Here is a 24,964-nt window from a genome sequence, read left to right on the forward strand (position 1 = left end):
TGAAAATGTCTATGCTACCTAAAGCAATCTACACATTTAATGCAATTCCTATCAAAGTACCATCCATTTTTTTCAAAGAAATGGAACAAATAATCCTAAAATTTATATGGAACCAGAAAAGACCTCAAATAGCCAAAGGAATATTGAAAAAGAAAGCCAAAGTCGGTGGCATCAGAATTCCGGACTTCAAGCTCTATTACAAAGCTGTCATCATCAAGACAGCATGGTACTGGCACAAAAACAGACACATAGATCAATGGAACAGAATAGAGAGCCCAGAAATAGACCCTCAACTCTATGGTCAACTAATCTTCGACAAAGCAAGAAAGAATGTCCAATGGAAAAAAGACAGCTTCTTCAACAAATGGTGTTGGGAAAATTGGACAGCCACATGCAGAAAAATGAAATTGGATCATTTCCTTACACCACACACGAAAATAGACTCAAAATGGATGAAGGACCTCAATGTGAGAAAGGAATCCATCAAAATCCTTGAGGAGAACACAGGCAGCAACCTCTTCGACCTCAGCCGCAGCAACATCTTCCTAGGAACATCGCCAAAGGCAAGGGAAGCGAGGGCAAAAATGAACTATTGGGATTTTATCAAGATCAAAAGCTTTTGCACAGCAAAGGAAACAGTGAACAAAACCAAAAGACAACTGACAGAATGGGAGAAGATATTTGCAAACGACATATCAGATAAAGGGCTAGTGTCCAAAATCTATAAAGAACTTAGCAAACTCAACACCCAAAGAACAAATAATCCAATCAAGAAATGGGCAGAAGACATGAACAGACATTTCTGCAAAGAAGACATCCAGATGGCCAACAGACACATGAAAAAGTGCTCCACATCACTTGGCATCAGGGAAATACAAATCAAAACCACAATGAGATATCACCTCCCACCAGTCAGAATGGCTAAAAGTAACAAGTCAGGAAATGAGAGATGCTGGCGAGGATGCGGTGAAAGGGGAACCCTCCTACACTGTTGGTGGGAATGCAAGCTGGTGCAACCGCTCTGGAAAACAGCATGGAGGTTCCTCAAAATGTTGAAAATAGAACTACCCTATGACCCAGCAATTGCACTGCTGGGTATTTACCCTAAAGATACAAACGTAGTGATCCGAAGGGGCACGTGCACCCGAATGTTTATAGCAGCAATGTCTACAATAGTCAAACTATGGAAAGAACCTAGATGTCCATCAACAGATGAATGGATAAAGAAGATGTAGTATATATACACGATGGAATACTATGCAGCCATCAAAAGAAACAAAATTTGCCATTTGCGACGACGTGGATGGAACTAGAGGGTATCATGCTTAGCGAAATAAGTCAATCGGAGAAAGACAACTATCATATGATCTCCCTGATATGAGGGAGAGGAGATGCAACATGGGGGGTTAAGGGGGTAGGAGAAGAGTAAATGAAACAAGATGGGATTGGGAGGGAGACAAACCATAAGTGACTCTTAATCTCACAAAACAAACTGAGGGTTGATGGGGGGAGGGGGGTTGGGAGAGCGGGGGTGGGATTATGGACATTGGGGAGGGTATGTGCTATGGTGAGTGCTGTGAAGTGTGTAAACCTGGCGATTCACAGAACTGTATCCCTGGGGATAAAAATATATGTTTATAAAAAATAAAATTAAATAAAAAAAAAATTGAAACTTATTATTCTGATGGATCAAGTTACTCTTATAGATCTATTTTTGATTTCTATATTTTGAGTCTATTTTGGTATATTCAGTTTTAGGGTTTTTATAGATTCCCTTATTTACTGTTTATTTATCATTTTTGGCTTCTTAAGAATTTCTGTGATTTTTTTCATGTGCTAACTGTATTTTATTTTAATTTTTTAAAGATTTATTTATTTATTTGACAGTGGTGGGATAGGCAGAGAATCTGAAGCCGGCTTCCAGTCGAGCCTGGAGCTGAGGAGGGCTCTCTTGCACTATACTGAGGTCATGACCTGAGGGAAAACAAAGAGTCAGTTGTTTAACTCACAACTGTATTTTAAAGTGTGTTTGTTATATTTTATCCGGCATTTCCAATTTTCCTTTTGTTCTGTGTTAGGTAGCAGGAGGATGTTTCTAAAATTCATTGTTTCCCACTCCATAGACACATTAGTGCTATCTCTAAGGAGAGCTCCAAAACTTTCTCTTCTCTTCTTTGAAAATTATCCTTGCCCTTTGTTGTTGATTTGAGTGAATAGCTAAACTTAATGGGCAAATTATGTAATATTGAAATAAAACAACTATGGCTCTGATTTTCAGTGTTCATTAGTTCCTTTTAGATAGTCCCTATTGTGATATGATTAAAAATATTTTTCATTAAAAAATACTCAGGGATGCCTGGGTGGTGCAGTCAGTTAAGTGCTGGACTCTTGATTTAAGCTCAGGTTGTGATCTCAGGGTCCCTGGAATCAGCCCCACATAGGGCTATGCATTCAGCAGGTAGTCTGCTGGAGATTTTTCTCTCTCCCTCTACCTCTGCCCTTCAGTCTCTTTCTACCTCTCAAAAAAAAAATACTCAGGCATGTATATATATTAGTAGAGTATATATCACATATACTGTAATATGTAAATCACTTTATTATATATGTTAATGTTTATGTGATATAATATATAATATATTTTTTAAATTAAGACACCCCTTTTTCCTGTGTCCCTCTATTTATATAAATCCACCTATTTCCATTGTGAAAATCCTATTTTTTCCCTTGGATGCAAGGATCCTTTTAAAAAAAAAAATTATTTGAGAGAGACAGCATGCAGGAGCAGGGGGAGGGGCGGAGGGAGAAGGAGAAGCAGGCGTCTACAAGGTTCTTTCCTACTTGAGTATGAGGTACACCCCTGCTTATTATTCACTAAAGCTTTTATTTCACTAGTCATTTCATTTTCCAGTTCCACTACATTCTTGCTTCCTTTTTATTCCTTTCTTTCTAGCCAGTTTTTTTTTTCTCTCTCTCTCTCTTTTTTAAGATTTTTATTTATTTATTTGACAGACAGAGATCACAAGTAGGCAGAAAGGCAGGTGCGGGGGTGGGGGCATGGGAAGCAGGCACCCGCTGAGCAGAGAGCCCGATGTGGAGCCCGATCCCAGGACCCTGGGATCATGACCGGAGCCCAAGGCAGAGGCTTTAACCCACTGAGCCACCCAGGCGCCCCCTCTCTCTATTTTTAAAAATATTTATTTTAGATTAAAAGAGACATCAAGGGGGGAGGTGGAGAGGGAGAGAGAGTCTCAGCACAGAACTCAACTTGGAATTGATCTCACAACCCTGGGATCAGGACCTGAGGGGAAAACAAGAGTCAGATGTTTAACTGACTATACCACTCAGGCACCCCTCTAGCCGGTTCTTTTTTTTTTTTTTTTTTTTTTTTTTTTTAATTTCATCCATTTATTTGACAGAGATCACAAGTAGGCAGAGAGGCAGGCAGAGAGAGAGAGGAGGAAGCAGGCTCCCTGCTAAGCAGAGAGCCCGATGCGGGGCTCGATCCCAGGACCCTAAGATCATGACCTGAGCTGAAGGCAGAGGCTTAACCCACTGAGCCACCCAGGTGCCCCTAGCCGGTTCTTAATAAGCTTTTCTTACAGGTGGTTTTTCTCTTTCCTCTGTTGTTATTATTGCATTCTGAACTTTTCATTTCATTCTTCTTATCTCTGGCAAATTTCCTAAGAAAACTTCCCTTATTTTTCTACTGTATCCTTTTTCAGGGAGCATGGGTTCTATTTATCTTATGTCTTTTACTACACTGTACCCTTACCATGTTATAGCCTTCAAAAATTGCAATGGAAAAACCTAACTGAATTTACAGTTCTAGCCAAGATGGAGTAAGCCCACTGTGATCCAAACTGTCTGTTATAGTGAGGTTGCTATAGCGAAATGCCACAGACTGGGTGGCTTAAACAACAGAAATCTATTTCCGACAGTTCTGGAGGCTGGAAAGTCCAAAATCAAGGTACTAGCTGATCGTGATTCTGGTGAGAACTTTTTTCCTGGCTTATCGATGGTCGCCTTCTTGCTTTGTCCTCACATGGCAGAGAGAAATAGAGAATGTTTGCTGATGTGCCTGCTTATAAAGACACTAGTCCAATCAGATCAGGACCCTACCCTTATGACCTCATTCAACCTTAATTACCTATATAATCATGTTGGGTGTTAGGATTTCAGTGTATGACTTTTGAGGGAAGTAATTCAGTCCATACCACTCTCCCACTGACTACATCTAAAAACTCTGGACAGAATATAGAAAACTAGTACTTGTATACATTGAAAAATAAACAGTAGCATCAGATTGAGGAAAGATACCAAAATTTGAAGAGAAATTTTTATAGGAGAGCGTGTCCTGTGTATTTCTTTTCCCTCCTGTATCCTTAGCTTTAACCTCAGGGGGCCTCAATTCTTATTTGCCCTGTGGATGCAGATAGCAAAAACTCCAACAGTAACCTTCTTTTTTGGCCAGAGAATAGGGAAAAAGAGCCTCTGTGAGTCAGAGAGTGTTGGAGTTTAACCATTTTTTTTTCCTTTTTCCTTGCTGCTTTCCACCTAAGTGCAGCTTAAGTTGCCCAAACCTGTTTGACAGTGGGGGAAAGAGGTAAAAAAAAGTTCTGGTAAAAGAAAAAACCTTTCATCAGGCTAGAGAAATTAATAAAGGAAGGACCTGAGACGATCCTTATCAGGGAAGAGAAAGCTGGAGAGAAGAATGTCCTAATTCTATATGCTAATGAGCAGCATGAGTTCTGGCTTCACACCCAAGATTCTGAGTACAGAGCTAGGATACTGCCAAGGTCCAGAATGTCAGGTTTATATGGGAAAGACCCAAAGAATCATAACAAAGTCTTTACAAAATAAACTTATACTGAAATCTCTGCCCAGGTAAAAGGCAAAAAAGAACTTGGCTATCTGAATTTAACCAGATTGATTGCCTCCCAAAACAAAGCACAACAAAAATCAACATACTCCAAAGGATTTTTAACAGAATTCAGAATTTAAAGATAATATAAAAACATCTAGTATAAAATCCAAAATTGCCTCATGTATGAATAACTAGGAAAATATGACCAGTTCTCAAAAGAAGACGAAGATGCCATCCTGAGAGTAATTACTGAAGATATTATAGCAGCCATTATAACCATGCTTCATGATGTAAACATTCTTAAAATGAGTAAAAAAAAGTAGACGTTCTGAATTGAGAAATACAAACTTTTAAAAAGAACAGGTGTAAATTTTAGAATGCAGAAGCACAATATCTGAAAATACTATGTGGAGCTCTATAGCAGAATGGAGATAGTAGAGGTATTTATGAATTTGAAAATAGGTCAGTAGAAATTACCTAGTCTGAAGAACAGAGCTTCCAAGACTTATTGGACAATAGCAAAAGATACACCAAATAGCCGTGGAAAAATATCTTTAAAGTTCTAAGAGAAAAGAGCTGCAAACTCAGAATTCTATATCCAATAGAAATGTACTTCAGGAATGAAGGCAAAGTAAATACTCAGATAAAGGAAAACTAGAATTGTTGCTAGAAGATCTGATCTAAAAGAGTGCTAATGAAACTTCTTCCCTTTACACAGGGAGATGATACTAGAGGGAAACTTGGAACTTCATCAATTAAGAAAGAACAATAGAACTGGTGAATATCGAAGTTGAATAGCAGATTTTATTTCTCTTCTTAAGATCTTTAACATATGACTATTGAAAGTGAAAATGACCAACAATTGTTGGGACATTTTATGTTTTCATGTAAAAGTTACTTTTTTTTTTTAAGATTTTATTTATTTGACAGAGACTACAAGTAGGCAGAGAGAGAGGCAGAAGCAGGCTCTCTGCTGAGCAGAAAGCCTGATGCGATGCGATGCGATGGGATGCGATGCGATGCTCAATCCCAGGACCCTGAGATCATGACCTGAGCCAAAGGCAGAGGCTTAACCCACTGAGCCACCCATGTGCCCCTAAAAGTGACATTTAAAAAGCAGAAAGTAAGGGACCAATATGGTTGTCTATTTCACTTGAAATAGTAAAATAAAAACTCTAAGTAGACTGTTAAAGATTAGGTATTATTTTGTAAGAGCTAAAGTAGTTACTATAAAATACTAAGAGATTTGGCCAAAAAGCCAATAAATAGATTAAAATGGAATGCTAAAAATATTCAAATGATCCAAAAGAAGGAAGGAAAAAATGAAGGGGTAAACAAAAAACTATAAAATAGTAAACCTAAATCCAGCCATATTAGTAAATGCATTTAATGCATATAAATGCTGTGTCAGTTGAAAGAGATTGGGTAAAAAAAGAATAGACTCAATGTATAAAGAAATCCACTTTAGATATAGTGATACAAATAGGTTAAAAGTAAAAGGATAGAAAAAGATATTGCATGCAAAAACTAATTGAAAGAAAGTTGGAGTGACTATATTTAACATTAGGCAAAGTAGAGTTCACAGTAAGGAAAATTGATGGGATTGTATGTGAATATTTATATAATAAAAAGGGTCACTTTGCCAAGAAGATAAATCCTAAACAACAGAGCTTCAGATAGCAAAGGCTGATTGAACTGACTAGAGAACTAAAAAAGAGAAAATCCACATTTGGGGCGCCTGGGTGGCTCAGTGGGTTAAAGCCTCTGCCTTCGGCTCAGGTCATGATCCTGGGGTCCTGGGATCGAGCCCCACCTCAGGCTCTCTGCTCAGCAGGGAGCCTGCTTCCCACTCTCTCTGCCTGCCTCTCTGCCTACTTGTGATCTCTGTCTGTCAAATAAATAAATAAAATCTTAAAAAAAAAGAAAATCCACATTTATATGTGGCACCTTCAGCAATCCTTTCATAATAATAGATCAAGTAGACCTAAAAACATCAAGGACAGAAAAGATCTGAACAATATTATCAACCAACTGACTTAACTGTCATTTATAAAATAACTTGTTCAATAACTGCAGAATGTATATTCTTTTCAAGGGCAAATAGAATATTCAATAAGATCTCATTTTGAGTCATAACCCACAAACCTTTAACAAATTTAAGAGAATTGCAATCATTTAAGTATTTTTCTGATTATAAACAACTAATGTAGAAATTATAAACAAAGATCTGAAAAATCACCAAATATTTGGAAATTAAAAAAAAAAAACTTGTAAATAGCTCATGGGTCAAAGAGGAAGTCTCAAGGAAAACTACAAATTATTTTAAGTTGATGAAAAACAAAAACACATCATAGAACATGTCACAAGAAAAAAAATTAAAGGCCAGTATCCCTGACGAACATAGATGCACAAATCCTCAACTAAATATTAGTAAACTGAATTCAACAATACATTATAAGTATTATATACCATGATCAAGTGAGATTTATTCCAGGGATGCAAAGCTGGTATAACATCTGCAAGTCAGTCAATGTGATATACTGCATTAACAAATGAAAGATAAAAATCATGATTATCTCACAGATGTGTTTGACAAAATTCAACAGCCATTTTAATAAAAATTATCAATGAAGTGGAGATAGAGGGAACATGTTTCAACATAATAAAGACCACATATGACAAGCCCACAGCTAACCCCATATTCAACAGTGAAAAGCTTAAAGCTTTTCCTCTAATATAAGGAATAAGACAGGAATGCTCACTCTTACCACTTTTTTTCAGCATCGTATTAGAAGTTCTAACCAGAGCAATTAGGCAAGAAAAAGAAATAAAAGGCACCCATATTAGAAAGGAAGAAATAAAATGGTCACTATTTGCAAATGACATGACATTATATATAGAAAACCCTAAAGGCTCCATTAAAAAAAAAAAACTGTTAGAACTGATAATAACAGTGAAATAGGATATGAAATCAATACACAAAAATCTGTTATATTTCTTTTTTTTAAGGTTTTTTTTTTTTTTTTTTTTGGCGAGAGAGAGAGCGGCAAAAATAGAGCATGAGCTGAGAGGAGAGGAAGAAGCAGACTCTCCGCTGAGCGATGTGATGCAGGGCTTGATCCCAGAACCCTGGGATCATGACCTGAGCTGAAGGCAAATGCTTAACTAACTGAGCCACCCATGTGCCCCTATCTGTTGTATTTCTATAGTAATAATGAACTATCAGAAAAGAGAGATTAAGAAAACAGTATCATGTACAGTCAAAAAGCATAATACCCAGGAATTAATTGAGATGAAAGACTTATATACTGAACACTATAATGCAATAATGAAAGAAATTGAAGAAGACACAAATAAATGCAAAGATATTCTGTGCTCATGGATTGGAAGATTAAAGAAATTGAAGACACAAATAAATGCAAAGATATTCTATGTTAATGGATTGGAGGGATTAATATGGTTAAAACATCTGTACTACTCAGAGCGATCTAAGATTCAAAGTAATCCCTATCCAATGGCATTTTTCATGGAAGTAAACAGTCCTGAAGTTTGTACAGAAACATGCAAGAGCCCAAATAGCTAAAGCCATCTTGAGAAAGAACAAAACTGAAGGCATCACACTCTCTGATTTCAAGCTATCTTATGAAGATATATTAATTCAAATAGTATGGTGTTGTCATGAAAATAGACTCATAGATCAATGGAACAGAATAGAGAGCCCAGAAATAAACCCACATATATATGGCCAATTAACTTATAGCAATATAGAAGAATATACAGTGGGGAAAGGACAGCCTCTTTCTTAAGTGGTATTAGAATAATTGGACAGCCGCATGCTAACGAATGAAACTGGACCACTTTCTTATACCGTATACAATAAGTTAACTCAAAATGGATTAAAGATGAACCCAAGACCTGAAGAAACTCCTAGAAGAAAACATAGGCTGTAAACTCTAGGTCTTGGTGGTGATTTTTGAAATCTGACACTAAAAACAAAAGCAATACAAGCAAAAAAAAAAAAAAAAAAAAAAAAGAATACACTACATCAAACTAAAAGTTTCTACAAAGCAAAGGAACCCAACTAAATGAAAAGGCAACCTACTGAATGTGAGAAAATATTTGCAAGTCATATATCCAATAAGGGTTTAATATCTAAAATATATAAAGAACTACAACTCAATAGCAAAAACAAATCTGGTTTTAAAATAGGCAGAACATCTATATGGGGGCTAACTGAACATAGTAAAAAAAAATACATAAAAATTTATAAAAGAACATCTAAATAGACGTTTTTCAAAGAAGACATAGAGATGGCGAATAGGTACATGAAGAGATGTTCAGTATCACTCATCATCAGGGAAATGCACATCAAAACCACAACAAGATAATACCTCACACCTGTCAGAATGGCTCTTGCCAGAACGACAAGAAATAATAAGTATTGGTGAGGATGTAGAGAACAAGGAGCCCTTGTGCAGTATTGGTGTACGTGTAACTTGGTGCCGTCACTATGAAAAACAGTATGGAGCTTAGGGACGCCTGGGTGGCTCAGTTGGTTAAGTGGCTGCCTTCGGCTCAGGTCATGATCCCAGCGTCCTGGAATTGAGTCCCATATCGGGGTCCTTGCTCGGCAGGGAACCTGCTTCTCCCTCTGCCTCTGCCTGCCTCTCGGCCTACTTGTGATCTCTCTCTCTCTTTCTCTCTCTCTCTGACAAACAAATAAAATCTTTAAAAAAAAAAAAACAGTATGGAGCTTCATCAAAAAATTGCAAATAGAACTACCATATGATCCAGCAATTCTGCTTATGGCTATTTGAAGAAATCAAAACACTGTGTTAAAAAGATATCTGCAGGGTTACCTGGGTGGCTCAGTGGTTAAAGCCTCTGCCTTCAGCTCAGGTCATGATCTCAGGGTCCTGGGATCAAGCCCCACATCTGGCTCTTTGCTCAGCGGGGAGCCTGCTTCCCCCTCTCTCTCTGTGCCTGCCTCTCTGCCTGCTTGTGATCTCTGTCTGTCAAATTAATAAATAAAATCTTTAAAAAAAAGATATCTGCACTCCCATGTTCATTGCAGTATTATTTATAGTAGATAAGATATGGAAACAAATGTCCATCAATGACTGAATGGATAAAGAAGATATGGTATATATTAACCGTGAAATATACAGACATTAAAAAAAAGGAATGAAATCTTGCCATTTGGGACATCATGCATGGAGTGTGAGGCATTAGGCTAAGTGAAGTTAGAGAAAGACAAATATCATATGATCTTTCATGTGGAGTCTAAAAAAATAATAAAAAATTTTAAATACCAAGCTCATAGATCTAGAGAACAGATAGGTGCTGCCAGAGGTGAGAGATGGGAGAGTAAGAGAAATGGGTTAATTTTAAAATAAATTAATGAAATAATATAAGGAAAGTATTTTGAACTGAATGAAAAATGAATGTGCATCGTATCAAAATTTGTGGGATGCAGTTAAAGCAATGCTTAGAAGGATTTTTTTAATTAATTTTTCTTCTTGCTTAGAAGGATATTTAAAGCACTTAAAGCTTATGTTAGAAAAGAAGAAAGGTCTAAAGTCAGTAATCTAAACTTCAACCTTAAGAAACTAAAAAAAGAGAAAAACCCAAAACAAGCAAGCCAGCAAATCATAAACAAATATATAAATGTGTACTCAAATCAAGTGTACTCAAAAATACAAAAACAATAGATAAAAACCAATGACATGAAAAGCTACTTGTTTGTAAACATTGATAGAATTCATAAGCCTCTAGTTAGACTGACCAAGAAGAAGAGAAGACACAATTTATCAATATCAGGAATGAAAGAGGGCGTATTACCATAAACCCTATATTCAAAAGATAAGTGAATATTATGAACAACTCTAACCATAAATTTGGCAACTCAGATAAAATGGACCAATTTCTTGACAGACAAATCCTAACAAAATTAACAAAAAAATAGGTAACCTGTCTAATATCTATTAAATTATTAACTAAAAACCTTGTAACAAAATTCAAGGCCTACATAAGTCCACTTGTTGATTGTGACCAACTGTTTAAGCAAGAAATGATAGGGCACCTGGGTGGCTCAGTGGTTTAAAGTCTCTGCCTTTGGCTCGGGTCATGATCCCAGGGTTCTGGGATCGAGCCCCGCATCGGGCTCTCTGCTCAGTGGGGAGCCTGCTTCCTCCTCTCTCTCTGCCTGCCTCTCTGCCTACTTGTGATCTCCATCTGTCAAAATAAATAAATAAAATCTTAAAAAAAAAAAAAGGCAAGAAATGATAGTAATCCTTCTCATTCTTTTCCCCAGAAGAAGAGACAATACTTCTCAACTCATTTTAGGTCAGCATTAGCCTGATGGAACAGTAGACAAAATATTATAAGAAAAGAAAACTAAATACTGATACTCTTTGTGGACATAGATCCTCAATAACATAATAACAAATCAAACCCCGGAATGCAAGAGCATTTCAGTATTTGAAAATCAATTAATATATTTCATCTTATTAACAGATTAAAGAATAAAAATCTCAATAGATCATTTCACGAAGTTTCAACATTTATTTATGGTGAAACCTGTCTACCAACCAGGTATTAGAAGAGAACTTCCTTAAAGGGCATTGCGTTAGTCTGTTTGGGCTACTGGAGCAGAATACCATAGACTGGGTGGTTTATAAACAACAGAAATTTATTTCCCATGGTATAGAGACTGATAAGTCCAAGATCAAGTCACTGGTAGATATGTTTGGTGAGGGCCTGGTTCTTGGTTCTTTTTGCCTTTGTCTTCAAATGGCAGAATGACTGAGGGAGATTTAGGAGGTCTTCTTTATAAAGGTTCTAATCCCATTCATGAGGGTTTATGACCTAATTACTATGCAAGCAGTCCAGCTCCAAATACCAGCACATTGGGGATTAGGTTGCAAAAATGGGTGGACATAAATGTTTGGTCTGTAATAGGCATCTACAGAAAAGTCTACAGCAGGGTTTCTCCACTTTAGTACTATTGACATTTTGGACAAGATAACTCTTCTAAAACTGAACATTAAGATGTTAGTTCTTTCTATATTGGTCTATAGATTCAATTCAATCTCAGAGTCATAGCAGGCTTTTTTGTAGATACCAAACTAATTCTCTGTATGGCCAGACAAATTGGATAGACAGTTTCATAAGGAAGAAAAAGTTGTGCACTCAAACTGATTTTAAGACTTATTATAAAGACACGTGAGTAAAACAGTGTGTTATTAGTGAAAGCTTAGATAGTAGATAGGTAAAGAGATAGAGTAGAATAGAGTCCAGAAGTAGACCCACACAACTATGCTTGATTGATTTTTGGCAAAGATAAAAAGGCAATTCCCTGGTGAAATGATAATCTTTTTCAACAGCTAGTACCGGAACAATGGGATACTTATATGCAAAAAAGAACATTGACCCATCCCCCACACCATATACAAAAATTAATTCAAAATGGATCATAGGCCAAGTTTAAAATATAGAACACCTTTTATATGTTCAATTAAGCTAGTGGATTTTTGATATAATAATGGAAGGTTAATCCATAAAAACAAAAACATAATATAAAATGAACCTTATCAAAATTAAAAATTTCGTCCTCCAGAAGATACTGTTAAGAGAATAAGACACTCATGGGATAAAAGAGCAGCAGATTACATCTTGAATCCAGAATATGCAGAGAGCCATAAAAATGTAATAATATGAAAACAACCAATGCAACTTAAAAATGGGCAAAAGATTTGAACAGATACTTTACCAGAGAGAGTACGCATGCCAAGTGATCACATGAAAAGATACTCAACGTCATTAGTCATTTAGGAAATGCAATTAAAACCACACTCAGGTGCTACAACACACCTCTATGAAGTTCTGATGACAATGTGGGGAAATTGGAATCTTTTTATGTTACTGGTAGGAATGTAAAATGGTTTCCCAGCAATCCTAGTCCTTTACTCAAGAGAAATGAAAACTTACGTTTATACAAAGACCTGTTTATAGTAGCTTTATCCATAATCGGTAAAACAGGAAACAACATAATTGTCCTTCACAAGATGAATGGATAAATCAACTGTTATATATCCATAAAATAGACAGATACAGCAATAAAAAGGAAAAAACCTGTTTCTACACACAGCAACATAGATGAATTTCAAATGCATAATGTTAAGTGAAAGAAGTGAGACTCTGAAAGTTAGATATTATATGATTACGTTTATATGACATTCTAGCAAAGGCCAAACTATAGTTTCAGAGAATGGGATCAGGGTTTAGAGGTTGGTGAGGGGTATTGATTATATAGCACCAGCATGAAGGAGGTATTGTCAGGGTGTGTGTGTGTTTGATGATGGAACTGTTATGTATCTTATGGTCTTTGTTACATTATTTGTGACATTTTTCAAAAATCATAAAACTTTTCAACATTATATTTACTGTGAATTTTAAAATATGACTCATCCAAATTCTATTGCTTCCTATTAAGCCATTTTAAAATAGGGGAGAGATCCTACTTTTTCATTGTAATAGTTAAAATTCCCACTCTTTGATCCCCAGTTACTTTAGGAAGTTTGGTAGTTTATCATAGAACACAAAAAGAAACCCAAAGAACATTCTTTTACCATCACCTTTCCACATTTTTCTTGGCTAAATGTAACTTTTACTTTTCTTCTTTGGAAATGAATCATAGCATGAATTTCTGTTCTTTTTCTGGAGTATGTGTCTTATTGATATTTCACCTATACTTTCCTCCCCCCTGCCCCCAACTATCCCCTTGTTTTCCCTGATTGTTTCTATATACACATACCCTATTCTCTTTGTTGCACTCGATAACTCATTTAGTAATTGGTCTAGGCCCTGTGGTAGGATCTTGTGAGATTGGTTAAGGTATGCTTTCACATGAAAGTCTGTCTTGGAGGGCAGAAGGAGAATACATTAATAATAGTTTATAGTAGTGTTATTGAGTCATAACAGAAGTATTAATGACCATACTGTAGCACAAAAGAAGGAATAAACTCATTCGGCTTGGACAGGTCAGGGAAGGCTTTATACAGGGAAGAAGCATAAAAGTGGCTCAAGTAAAAATTGAATTCTTTAAAATGTCACCTGTGACTTTGATTATAGATTAGTAGTATAGACAGTTTAAGGAAAATATGAAATTTAGTAGTAAAGTAGCCAGAAACAGTCTTGTAAACTTCAGCTAGGTGGTGTGGGGATGGGATCCAGTAATGAGTTTTGTAAAGGTTATATGGAATATAACTGATTAAAATGAAAAAGTTCTGAGTATCAATTAGTAATATTATCAATTAGTAATATACTACTTACTAAAGAAAAAATGATCAAGTATAATGAGACACTATGTCAAATTTCCTGTGAATCTGCTAATTTTACTTATTAACATTGGGCTTGCTGACTCAAACTCATTTTAGGTTTTACCTTGATTCTGATATTATTTTCTGGTTGTACCTGAGTGCAGTGGATCCCTTTTCTCTTTTTAGATTGCTGTGTTCTAGCCTTATCAGTCTTCTGCTTTCTCTTGATTGCACCAGGCAAATTCCTGCCAGAGTCCACTAGTGTAGTGTCTGTTCCCTGTGTACAGAAAACACTTCTAGATATCTGAATGGTTAATTCCCTCATCCATTCAAAACTTCTCTTTGATGCCTAAACTCTTCCACCATATTTTAAATTCTAATTCACCTCCTCTCCTTTCATCCCCCAAACACTCCTGTCCTCTTTTTTTAAGTGTTTTTTAAACTATTTTTAAGTGTTAATTTCTAACGTATTATGTGACTTTACTTACTATTATGTTTATTGTTCATTAATGGTCTGTCTTTACCACCACTGAAAAGTAAGCTTCACCAGGGCAGAGATCTTTGTCTTTTTGTTCCCAGATCTCTAGTGCCCAGGATATGGGAGGCACTCAGTGAGTATTTGTTGGAAAATAGAATCCTTGATGCAAGAATAATAATCTCTGGGTTGTTTTTTTTTTCCTAATAACATCTGGATTCAGATTCTTAAAATAAGTTAGAATGCCTGTGACTTAACATTTTATAATTTCTCCAGTCCACTTGAACTGTTATGATACTAAGCATTGCTCAGGAACACTGGCTTGAACCTCAAAGCTCTTCCTGACTTAGATGATAAATAGTTACCTCCCCATGAGGCCACCTTTTGAAGTATAGTATAAACACTGTTAGAAACAATGGATAAAGATAAACCTGTTCATTTGGCTTTTGAATTTTCTTTGTTCATTTTTGAAGGTTTTCCAACTTTTGATTCTTGGTTTGCACACAAAATGAGACTGGAATTGTTTCTGTAGTAACATATGAATGCAAACTCACCCAATAAAAACCCATATACTTAGGCCAAAACATGATATAAAAGATAAGAAAGTGGCTCTGAAGGTTACCAGAATTTGGCTCTTAGACAATGGACAAGGCCATTCTGAGAAACACCCTTTTAAGTTATGTACTTGGAAATTTAGGAAAGCTTGAGCAGATTTTGTATCTCAGAAAATGATAATATTCAATTAATTCTTGAAAATACCCAAGGTTATATGTAGCATGGTAAATTTGGCTTAGTGTGTTAAATTGTATAAGGGATAAAATTAACCTCTATATAATATACCAAATTTAAGTTTAGTAGTAAATAATAAACAAATAGATTCTAAAGACAAAAAGCCTTAGTTTGTAAAGCAAGTATGATGAAAAAAGTAACTGGAAAAATTTAAGTGTCACTCAAATTTCTCTCTTATTCATGTACCTTTTTCAATTCAAGTTATATTCCTATGCTTTAGTATTAAACTTGTAAACTGTATTTAGTATTAAACTTTATTTAGTATTAAACTTTATTTAGTATTAAATTATAAAGTATTAAACTTTAAATTAAACTGATTTTTTTTTTGTTTTTCTGATGCCCTTTCAAAGCCTCATTCTTCACGTTCAGATTTCATCCCCTAACTGACATATAGACTACTTAATTTGACTTTTTAACTTAACTTTGCTCTGTATATCCTTTTATCTTCTTGGGCTACCATTTTTTGTCTTCCCTCTTCCTTTCTACTCATAAAAGTGATCAGAGGTTCAAATTTAGAGGTGCAGGAATATTAATAAAATCTTCCAGAAATTGCAGATAAAATTGCAGCTGCTATAACTGTCACATATATTATATATTTATGTACATATGAATGTGTATATAGTTGTATTTCCTTTGCTATGATCTGTATTTGCCCTTAGTATATTTTAGGCATCTTTCCATGGCCATATTGTATTTTCCATTTAGTTTTATTTTTTAGTAGTGTTAAGTGAGATTAAACTAATGCATCATAAAACTCACCATTGTAACCATTTTGAAATGTATAATTCATTGATATTTAGTATATTCACAATGTTGTGCAAATTACCAGTACTGCCTAGTTCCAAAACATTTTCATCACTCTAAAAAGAAACTCCATACCTTTACGGGGTCACTTCTTTTCCCTCTACCTCCCTTCCCCTGGCAACCACTAATCTACTTTCAGACCTTATGGATTTACTTATTCTGGACATTTCATGTAAATGAAATCATAAAATACATGACCTTTTGTGCTTGGCTTCTTTCACTTCACATAAAGTTTTCAAGATTCATCCATATAATAGTGTGTATCAGTAGCTCTTTCCTTTTATGGTTAAATAATATCCCATTCTATGGATATACCACATTTTGTGTATCTATTTAATGGACACTAGATTGTTTCTGCTTTTTTTCTCTCATAAGTAAGGCTGCTGTGAATATCCATGTGTAAGATTTTGTTTGAACAAATGTTTTCTATCTTCTTGAATGTATTTCCATTTCATATTTAACAAGTACATAATCTGTTGCATGATTTAACTATAATTAATTTCCTATTTATTTTACCCTAATTTTCCCTTTCATAATCATGCTGTTAAGGTTCTGACATTTATGTATACGTAGTTTTCTAATTTCTTTAAAATTATTTCCTGTTAATGGTAGTAGCTAATGAATTCTTAAAGTTGTAATTACTGAAATCACAGTAATTACACAATTTTGATATATATACTATGATTTTAATACATGTTGCTGTGTTGTCTACCATAAAAGTTGTACCAATAATTATGTAATTTTTATTTTTCTCATATACTCATTGTATTTTTGTTAATATTACAATATTTTTAATAACTAAAAATTTTAATTTGACAGGGGAAAAATACCTTTTTGGCCTATAAAGTATAAAATATAACAGAAAACATAAAATATTCTGTTATTTTAATTTGCATTTATATGCAAATGAGATTAAGAATATTTTCATGTTTAGTAAAAATCTTTTTTTTTTTTTTTTTTGTAATTTCCTTACTATGACCTTTGCCTGTTTCTTTTTTGGAGGGAGTTTTCTTAACTACCCTCAAATAGAAAAAAGCTATTTATATCACATAGAACTAGCTTTTATATAGTCCATTTTGATCCATAATGGCCTTTTTTTCCCCTTGATACTGGTCTTTCTACATGATTTCTTTTGGTATTTTATTATTTCATTTTATGCTTATCATTTTTCACGTGAGGATTTATTATTTGTTTTGAAACCTCTGAAATATTTTCTTGTCTTAGTTTCACAATATGTTATATAATTTTGTGCATGTTTAAAATTCTAAAACACAGTCTCCACATACTTAGGTACTTGCTTCTGTTTGGAACCATATGATCGTAGTACTACTCTTAATTATGGTATTTGCTAAGCAGTTCTGGGTGAAGAACAATAAAAATGTCTTTAGTATGTGTACGTATTTGGAGATGTGGACAAAATGGTTTTATGTTTTACAACCAAACCAGAATTTTCTTTTTTTGTTTTTTAAAGATTTTATTTATTTATTTGACAGACAGAGATCACAAGTAGGCAGAGAGGCAGAGAGAGAGAGAGAGGAGGAGGCAGGCTCCCTGCTGAGCAGAGAGCCCAATGTGTGGCTCCATCCTTGGACCCTCAGATCATGACCTGAGCTGAAGGCAGAGGCTTAACCCACTGAGCCACCCAGGTGCCCCTAAAACAAAATTTTCAAGGAGTCATTTTAATCCCTCAATTTAAATATTTATTTATTTACGGAATGAGAGATTTACTAGTGATTTTAAACTTTGTATTTCTGGAATATTTTTAGATTTATTTTACATGAATTTCACTTCCCAAATCCTTTCAAATTAAAGATTCTCAATTTAGATTTGACTTCTGAGTGGGAGTACCACACAAAAGAAAATATTTTTAGAATACTTAAATAATATTTACTGTTGATAACATTGCTTCAGGTATTTTTGAATTTTTTTTAATATATGAGAGAGGTAAAGAAATTTATGAGTCTACCAGGTAATACAGATTCTTGGCTTTAGGAGGAATTGATGGTCTCTGATGGTAGTTCATGCTTATGTTTATTATCTGTATTTGTAGCCCTTTGGATTTCTTCCGGAAAAATAATTGGACATTTCCAGTTTGACCTGATGGTTTTTGTGGAATTAGTATAGAGCATCTTATAGTACTTATAATTATTAAATTATATTTTACTTATTTTCAGTAATGGAAAGCTGCTGTCTCATTAAATTTTTTGTTATGTAAATTCAGCAGTTTTTTTTTTTTTAAGATTTTATTTATTTATTTGACAGACAGATCACAAGTAGGCAGAGAGGCAGGCAGAGAGAGAGGAGGAAGCAGGCTCCCCACTAAGCAGAGAGCCCGATGTGGGGTCGATCCCAGGATCCTGGGATCATGACCTGAGCTGAAGGCAGAGGCTTTAACCCAGTGAGCCACCCAGGCGCCCCAGCCAAATTCAGCATTTTTAATGCTCAAATATTTCTTATTCTTATAGAACAAGGAAGAGATTGTGTAGTTTAATGAACTTCAGTTCATTTTTGGAGGGTATCAGTAATTTCATTTCCTATGTCTTTCTGATTTTCTGATTTCAAGAGATGTTCATTGATATAACCTAATATTTTATTAAAATTCTTCCTGCATATGTTTCCTTTAAAGTCACTATGACCTTAAAATGTAAAATATTTTCATGTTTTTGATATTCAGTTTTGAAAATTGTTGAATCAATGAAGAAATACTTTTGTTTCTAATGTACTTATCATCTACCTATAATGTCATTTTGAAAGCAGTCTTTTGAAAGATTAAGATGAATTTTATATGATGGTACAATTTAATTTCATAATCTATTAAGAAATGAAAAATTACCACACAGAAAAGAAGATAATATTGTTTCATTGTTAGCTGAATTACAGTGTATACTACAATCTTAAATGTCGCTTCATTGAATGATTTTTCTCTTACATATCTATTTTGAAGATTCAATATTTCAAATAACAAGAATGTCCACGAATATTATCAGTGACAAAATGAAGTATATTCTATTTGGTATTGCCAATTTAAAAAAAACTTGTGAAAATTCTGAATTACTGTCTGATAATTTATAATCACTTTTGTTATTTGCCTTACAAATGGCTATTTACAAATCCATTTAGGGGTCTTATTTTTAGAATCTATCATTTAAAAATAAAGTCATCTACCTGTAACTTTATTAGAAAAATATATACACAGAGAAAGAGAAAAAATTAGAATATAGCGAAGGCAGATGTTCACCTTCTGCATAGTCATTAACATTTATCAAATTATATCAATCATAATTAATGTAGCTTAGTCATCAAATCAAAATGTATAGAAAGCTAAAGTTGGAACAAGAGCTAACATGAAAAAAGTTGGAGAATAAATGTCATTAGTGAATTAGAATTATATTCAGTCTTATCACAAAGGCATTTATTTATAGTCAGTGATCTTTTCTGGATGAAGGCCAATTTCCACATTAATAAAAAGATTATAGTTGGATTCATTTTCAGATATTTGTTTTTCAAAGTTCAATACTCTTTGGGTCAGAAAATACTGTATCTTTAGTATGATTAAGCATTCTTTTATTGTATCCACCTCTGAATAGATTCTTCTTTTGGCTGAAATTTCAGAAATTAATACCTACTATAACTATATGTGATAAGATTTTCATGGTGCATTTGAATGAATTTTTTTTTGAACAGAACACTTTGATATACTTAGTTTTGTTGAAACTGTCACTACGTAATGGTAAAATATTGTTTCACTTTCTCTTAACATTAATATATTTTATAACAAAGGGCTGTATTTCAGTTGCAAATGAGACCCTTTTGTCCAAATAATTCCTTGGGCCACTTTGAAATAATATGAGCTTTGTAGTTCACTTGTTCATTTACTTTTTTGGCAGCAACTATGGTAAGAATTTTAATTTTGTATGAAAAATATTCACCCTGGTCGCACTATATGTTTACTGCTCACTTTTGTTTTGTTTTGTTTTGGTTTTTGTTTTTCTTATTTCTGAAGCTGTCAGTGAGAACTCATAACCAACCAGGAAAACGAATTGACTGATTCTCCTCCATCTGTCAAATCTTGTCTCATGAGTAGATCAGCATGAGGTGACAGCAAACAGAGATGGATCTAGGCAGGCTCTCTCTGGGCCTCTGCTTTCTCATCTATAAAATGAAAGAGTTGTTGAAATTTAATTACAGATAATTTAGAATCTAGAGGATTTTTACTTTCTCTGAATGCTCCTGGTTCCTTATAACTGATGAAGAATAAGATACTAAATTATGATTAAAGCAATTAAGGACTACATATAAGTGAAAGCATTTTAGTTTTTTAAAATCTTCACATGGTATTTTACAGCCAAAATAAAAACCATCTGTATAATGAGGACATAAAGGCTAACATACTAACAGTTTAAGAAAAAACCACTATCTATAAATTGTGATTTATAATAGAGTTAGTAATTGTTTCTCACTTTATACCAGGGATTGATTATATCATGACATAAATCTGGACATGATATATCTTATTTAATATACTTTTTAAAGATTTTATTTATTAATTTGACAGAGAGAGAGAGAGAGAGAGAGCACACAAGTAGGAGGAGCGGCAGGCAGAGGGAGAGGGAGAAAGCAGGCTCCCCGCTGAGCAGGAAGCTCTATCCCAGAGCCCTGGAATCGTGACCTGAGCAGAAGGCAGATGCTTAATCATGTGAGCCACCCAGGTGTCCCCTATTTAATATATTTTTTGAAGTAAAATTTCTTTTAAGTAAGATTTTCATGGACATTGTTTTTACTTTTGATAACTTTTTTGGTTAATCACTAAAAATAAGATACATAACTTTGTTTTCAGGGCAAAGATAATAAATGTGATTTAAACATTAAGAATTGGCTTTTTGAATATTTGCAGTGAAAAGCATTCTATTCTGATTTACATCTCAATGCTGAGAGATTTTCATTTTTGCAGTAGTTGTAGCAATAATATAACCTTCTAATGTGGGTTCAATTAGACTACCAAATTATAGTTCCTTTTGGATATGTGTTTTCAAATTTAATATTTGTTAAAAATATTATACATTGGGGCACCTGGGTGGCTCAGTGGGTTAAGCCTCTGCCTTCAGCTCAGGTCATGATCTCAGGGTCTTGGGATTAGCCCCGCAATGGGCTCTCTGCTCATCGGGGAGCTGCTTCCCCCCTCTCTCTGCCTACTTGTGATCTCTCTCTGTGTCAAATAAATAAAATCTTTTTAAAAAGTTATACACTGAGGGGCGCCTGGGTGGCTCAGTGGGTTAAAGCTTCTGCCTTCAGCTCAGGTCATGATCTCAGGGTCCTGGGATCGAGCCCCGCATCGGGCTCTCTGCTCAGCAGGGAGCCTGCTTCCCTTCCTCTCTCTCTACCTGCCTCTCTGCCTACTTGTGATCTCTGTCTGTCAAATAAATAAAATCTTTAAAAAAAAAAAAAAAAGTTATACACTGAAGTAGGAGGATAGAGAGTGAATGGTCAATACATAAATGTAGCCAATAGCACAAACTATATACATCTTTTTCCTTTCATTTTCTTACATTCCTGACTGTGTGGTTGGTTTTGTTGGTTTCATAAAGGGTATAAATATTTGGCAAGGTTTATGGGACCATGTCCTGTTGGAGTGTTTAGTTATGAGAGAAGAAAAGACCATTTTTGAGGAATGCAACTTTAGAAATTTGGCTTTAGAGTTTTCCTGTATAATTATACTAGGAATTTCCAAACAACATAGCAAGATTTTCCAGATGGTGGTTGTTAAACAATAATTGGAGGCTGTAGGAAATAAAGCAGTATTTTGCATGAAGTAGGCATTTTGTCAACATCGGTTAAACTGAAGAACATTCTACTTGGTATCTAAGTGCTGTTCTCATAGTTAACAAAAGAAAAAAAAATGCAAATTTTAACTCTTCTTGGGCCCCCAAAACAAGAGCTGTTCTTCAAAATGAATTTTCTTAACAATAAAAAAAAAAAAAAAGGTATTTATTTTTGAAGTTAAAACTTTATAAGACATATAGTTTAATAATTATCCTAACCAAACTTATAAATTCTGAGGTGCAAAGCTAGCAGATTCAAACAAGTTTTTGCTCCTTTTGCCTTGTCATCATCAGCCTATCATGTCTGGAAAAGAATGATGGCCCTGCAAGCAAACAGAGAGCCTATTTCTGTGACTTACAGATACTCGCCTTTCTCCAGTAGAATAGGTGACAAGGGACCAGCTTGATATATGGGCCGAGTGTACCTCATATTCATCCTAACTGAGTTCATTTTATTTATTAGGTAGGTAAATGTAGTGATTATTGCATCCAGGTAATGTGTAGCCATCTTATTTGGGCTATTCAGTTTGCAATTGTAAACTTGATGGCAGGTTTCTTAAATATCTGTGTGTTGTTGTTGTTGTTTATATTTTTAAAGAGATATCCCAAAGTTGCAGATGGCTGGCTCATCTCCAAATACCTCTTCAAGGTACTCTATGCTGGTGATGTCTCCCGCCACTGAGCTGCACGGGAGCATGGAATTGACTTACTGGGGAGGGCTGTATCAGTTAAGTGATCTTTTTTAGTACATTGCATGGGTTTTGCAAAGCTTTCTGTTTTTGTTTTTGTTAATCCAGAGAGCACAAATATGCTTATGCTAATTTTTAAATTAAAATCTTGTTGTAAACCCACACAATATAATAATCCATTTATTCTCCTTCCTTTCTCATGGGACCCCATCCATATTTCTTTAAGTTCCCATGGCTTTAATCTCTTTTATTAATCAGGCATATCTGTGCAATTACATTTTATTATAACTCTTAACAGTATAAGAATTATTATTTCCTCAATTTTGTAAGTGCTGTGTAATAATATTTGTATTACATGCAAACTGGGGGCTTTAGGAAGCTGTGTGATTTTTCCAAAGTCACTCAGTAAAACACAGAAGGGTAGTATCAGTAACTGCTTTGCCATTCTGGAATCATTAGTGGGAATATATTCCTTAGTTTCCTTTCTCTCGGGCAGAATGCATGCCTTTATTCACTTACTCAAAACTTTTTTTTTTTTTTTTTAATTTATTTGACAGACAGATCACGAGTAGGCAGAGAGGCAGGCAGAGAGAGAGGAGGAGGCAGGCTCCCTGCCGAGCAGAGAGCCCGATGCGGGACTCGATCCCAGGACCCTGCACTTACTCAAAACTTTTCAACAGAGTTGCTCCTATCTGCAAAGCACTGCTAGGCTCTATACTTAATGGCCTAGACTTTTATTATATTTTTTAATTAGAAAAGAAATATATAGTCATTATTTTTAAGGATTACAATTAAGACAATGGGAAATAGAAAACAAGCATCTCTTTTCCTCAACCTTCATTCCCACAAGTAATCATTTTAGACAGTTTCATTTGTTTTCTGTCCTCTATGTATAGCCTTAATCGCTACTGAAACAGATTATTCTTGATTTCTTCAGGGCTCGCATTTTTGTGTTGCTCTCCCTATGGAGTTCATCCTTCGGGACTCTAATTCAGTCAGCCAGTACTCTAACCCTTTTGTTAAAAAGCTGGTAGAAGAAAAAGACAAAGTCTTTGTCCTCTACTTGGAAAGTTGGTAAAATTACTGGGATAAAAAGTTAAGTCAAATTCAGTTTTCAGATTTTTGGTGAACCTCGTTATCTTAATTTTTTTTGTCTTGAAAGATTAAGAATTAAATTATTTTTATGGTATAGATACATATGATAGATACTTGTTATAAATTCCTTAGCAGTGAACAAGACATTGTCATTAAAAAATAATAATAATTACGTTTTGTAAATGAGTAACTGTGCTTCTTAGTTGTTAAATGACTTACTTGAGAGGTCCTGTAAGTAACATAAAGAACTAGTGATATAAGTACAACTGAGTATCTAATCGACTCATATTTAAGATTCAGCTTACTATGTAATTAAAGTTATTTGTGAAGTTTTAAATTCCTTTTTTATAATAATATGAAATTTTATTTAGAAAATTAATCAAGGACATTATTTTACTTTCAAAGCTGGGTAGTCTAATAAATATGAACCTCAACTAAAATTAATAGTTTCTTTTCAAGAAGGAAAAGACTCTGTGCTCTTGCAGAAATGGGAATGTTCTCTGTTTAGCAAAATTATAATAGAAAATATTGAACTGACTTTTATAAATTAGCAGTAAGAAATTCAAGATTGCTGTTAGAAAACTTAAAGTGAAAAGTTAAAAGTTAAATTCATCTAAATGCTAATAAATTGACAACAGTGAATCCACAAGGAACCATTTTCCTTTAAGTATCTGAAAACTTATATAGTGGTATCAGAGTGGTTAATTAAAATTCAATGGGACTGTCTCTTACTGTTTGTCTAGTTGAATAGCAGTTTCAGGATGACACTGTCATCTAGTTGATGCATTGTAATACTAATGAGGCTTCGGCTTGGGGGATGAGATTTTCATTTGCTCTTTACATAGGTAAGCACTTATACAAAGGATAGAGAAAGGAAGTCACTAAAAACAGATTCATTTATATTTTATATTATCAAAAGATAATGTCTCAGCCACTACTTAGTAGAGAACCACTTTAGAAAATTTAGTCCTTGTTCTTAGAAGGTCTCGTTTCAGCTGTAAACTAAGATACAAGCAAAACACAAATATATTGCATGATGTGAACAGATGTCTAACTTAAGAAATATAGAAGAGTATTTTATTTTTAATTTTTTTGGAAGTGTTATTTTA

The 24,964-nt window shown here is 34.5% G+C and overlaps 1 protein-coding gene across 3 annotated transcripts in view; it reads left to right on the forward strand.

Annotated features, from left to right (window-relative positions):
• Positions 1-24,964, forward strand: part of LOC111147344 (RUN domain containing 3B) — a 137,591-nt gene that overhangs the window by 29,851 nt on the left and 82,776 nt on the right. The window contains exon 3 of one of the 3 annotated variants that reach the window (XM_022503343.1): positions 22,670-22,720. The exons of the other annotated variants lie outside the window; for them this stretch is intronic. Within the exon in view, the coding sequence (XP_022359051.1) occupies positions 22,670-22,720 (51 nt within the window). The remainder of the gene's footprint in view (positions 1-22,669; positions 22,721-24,964) is intronic. 3 annotated transcript variants of the gene reach the window in all.

This window comes from Enhydra lutris, unplaced genomic scaffold (genome assembly GCF_002288905.1).
Source record: "Enhydra lutris kenyoni isolate GAN:26980312 unplaced genomic scaffold, ASM228890v2 scaffoldscaffold16, whole genome shotgun sequence".
Classification (NCBI taxonomy): domain Eukaryota; kingdom Metazoa; phylum Chordata; class Mammalia; order Carnivora; family Mustelidae; genus Enhydra; species Enhydra lutris.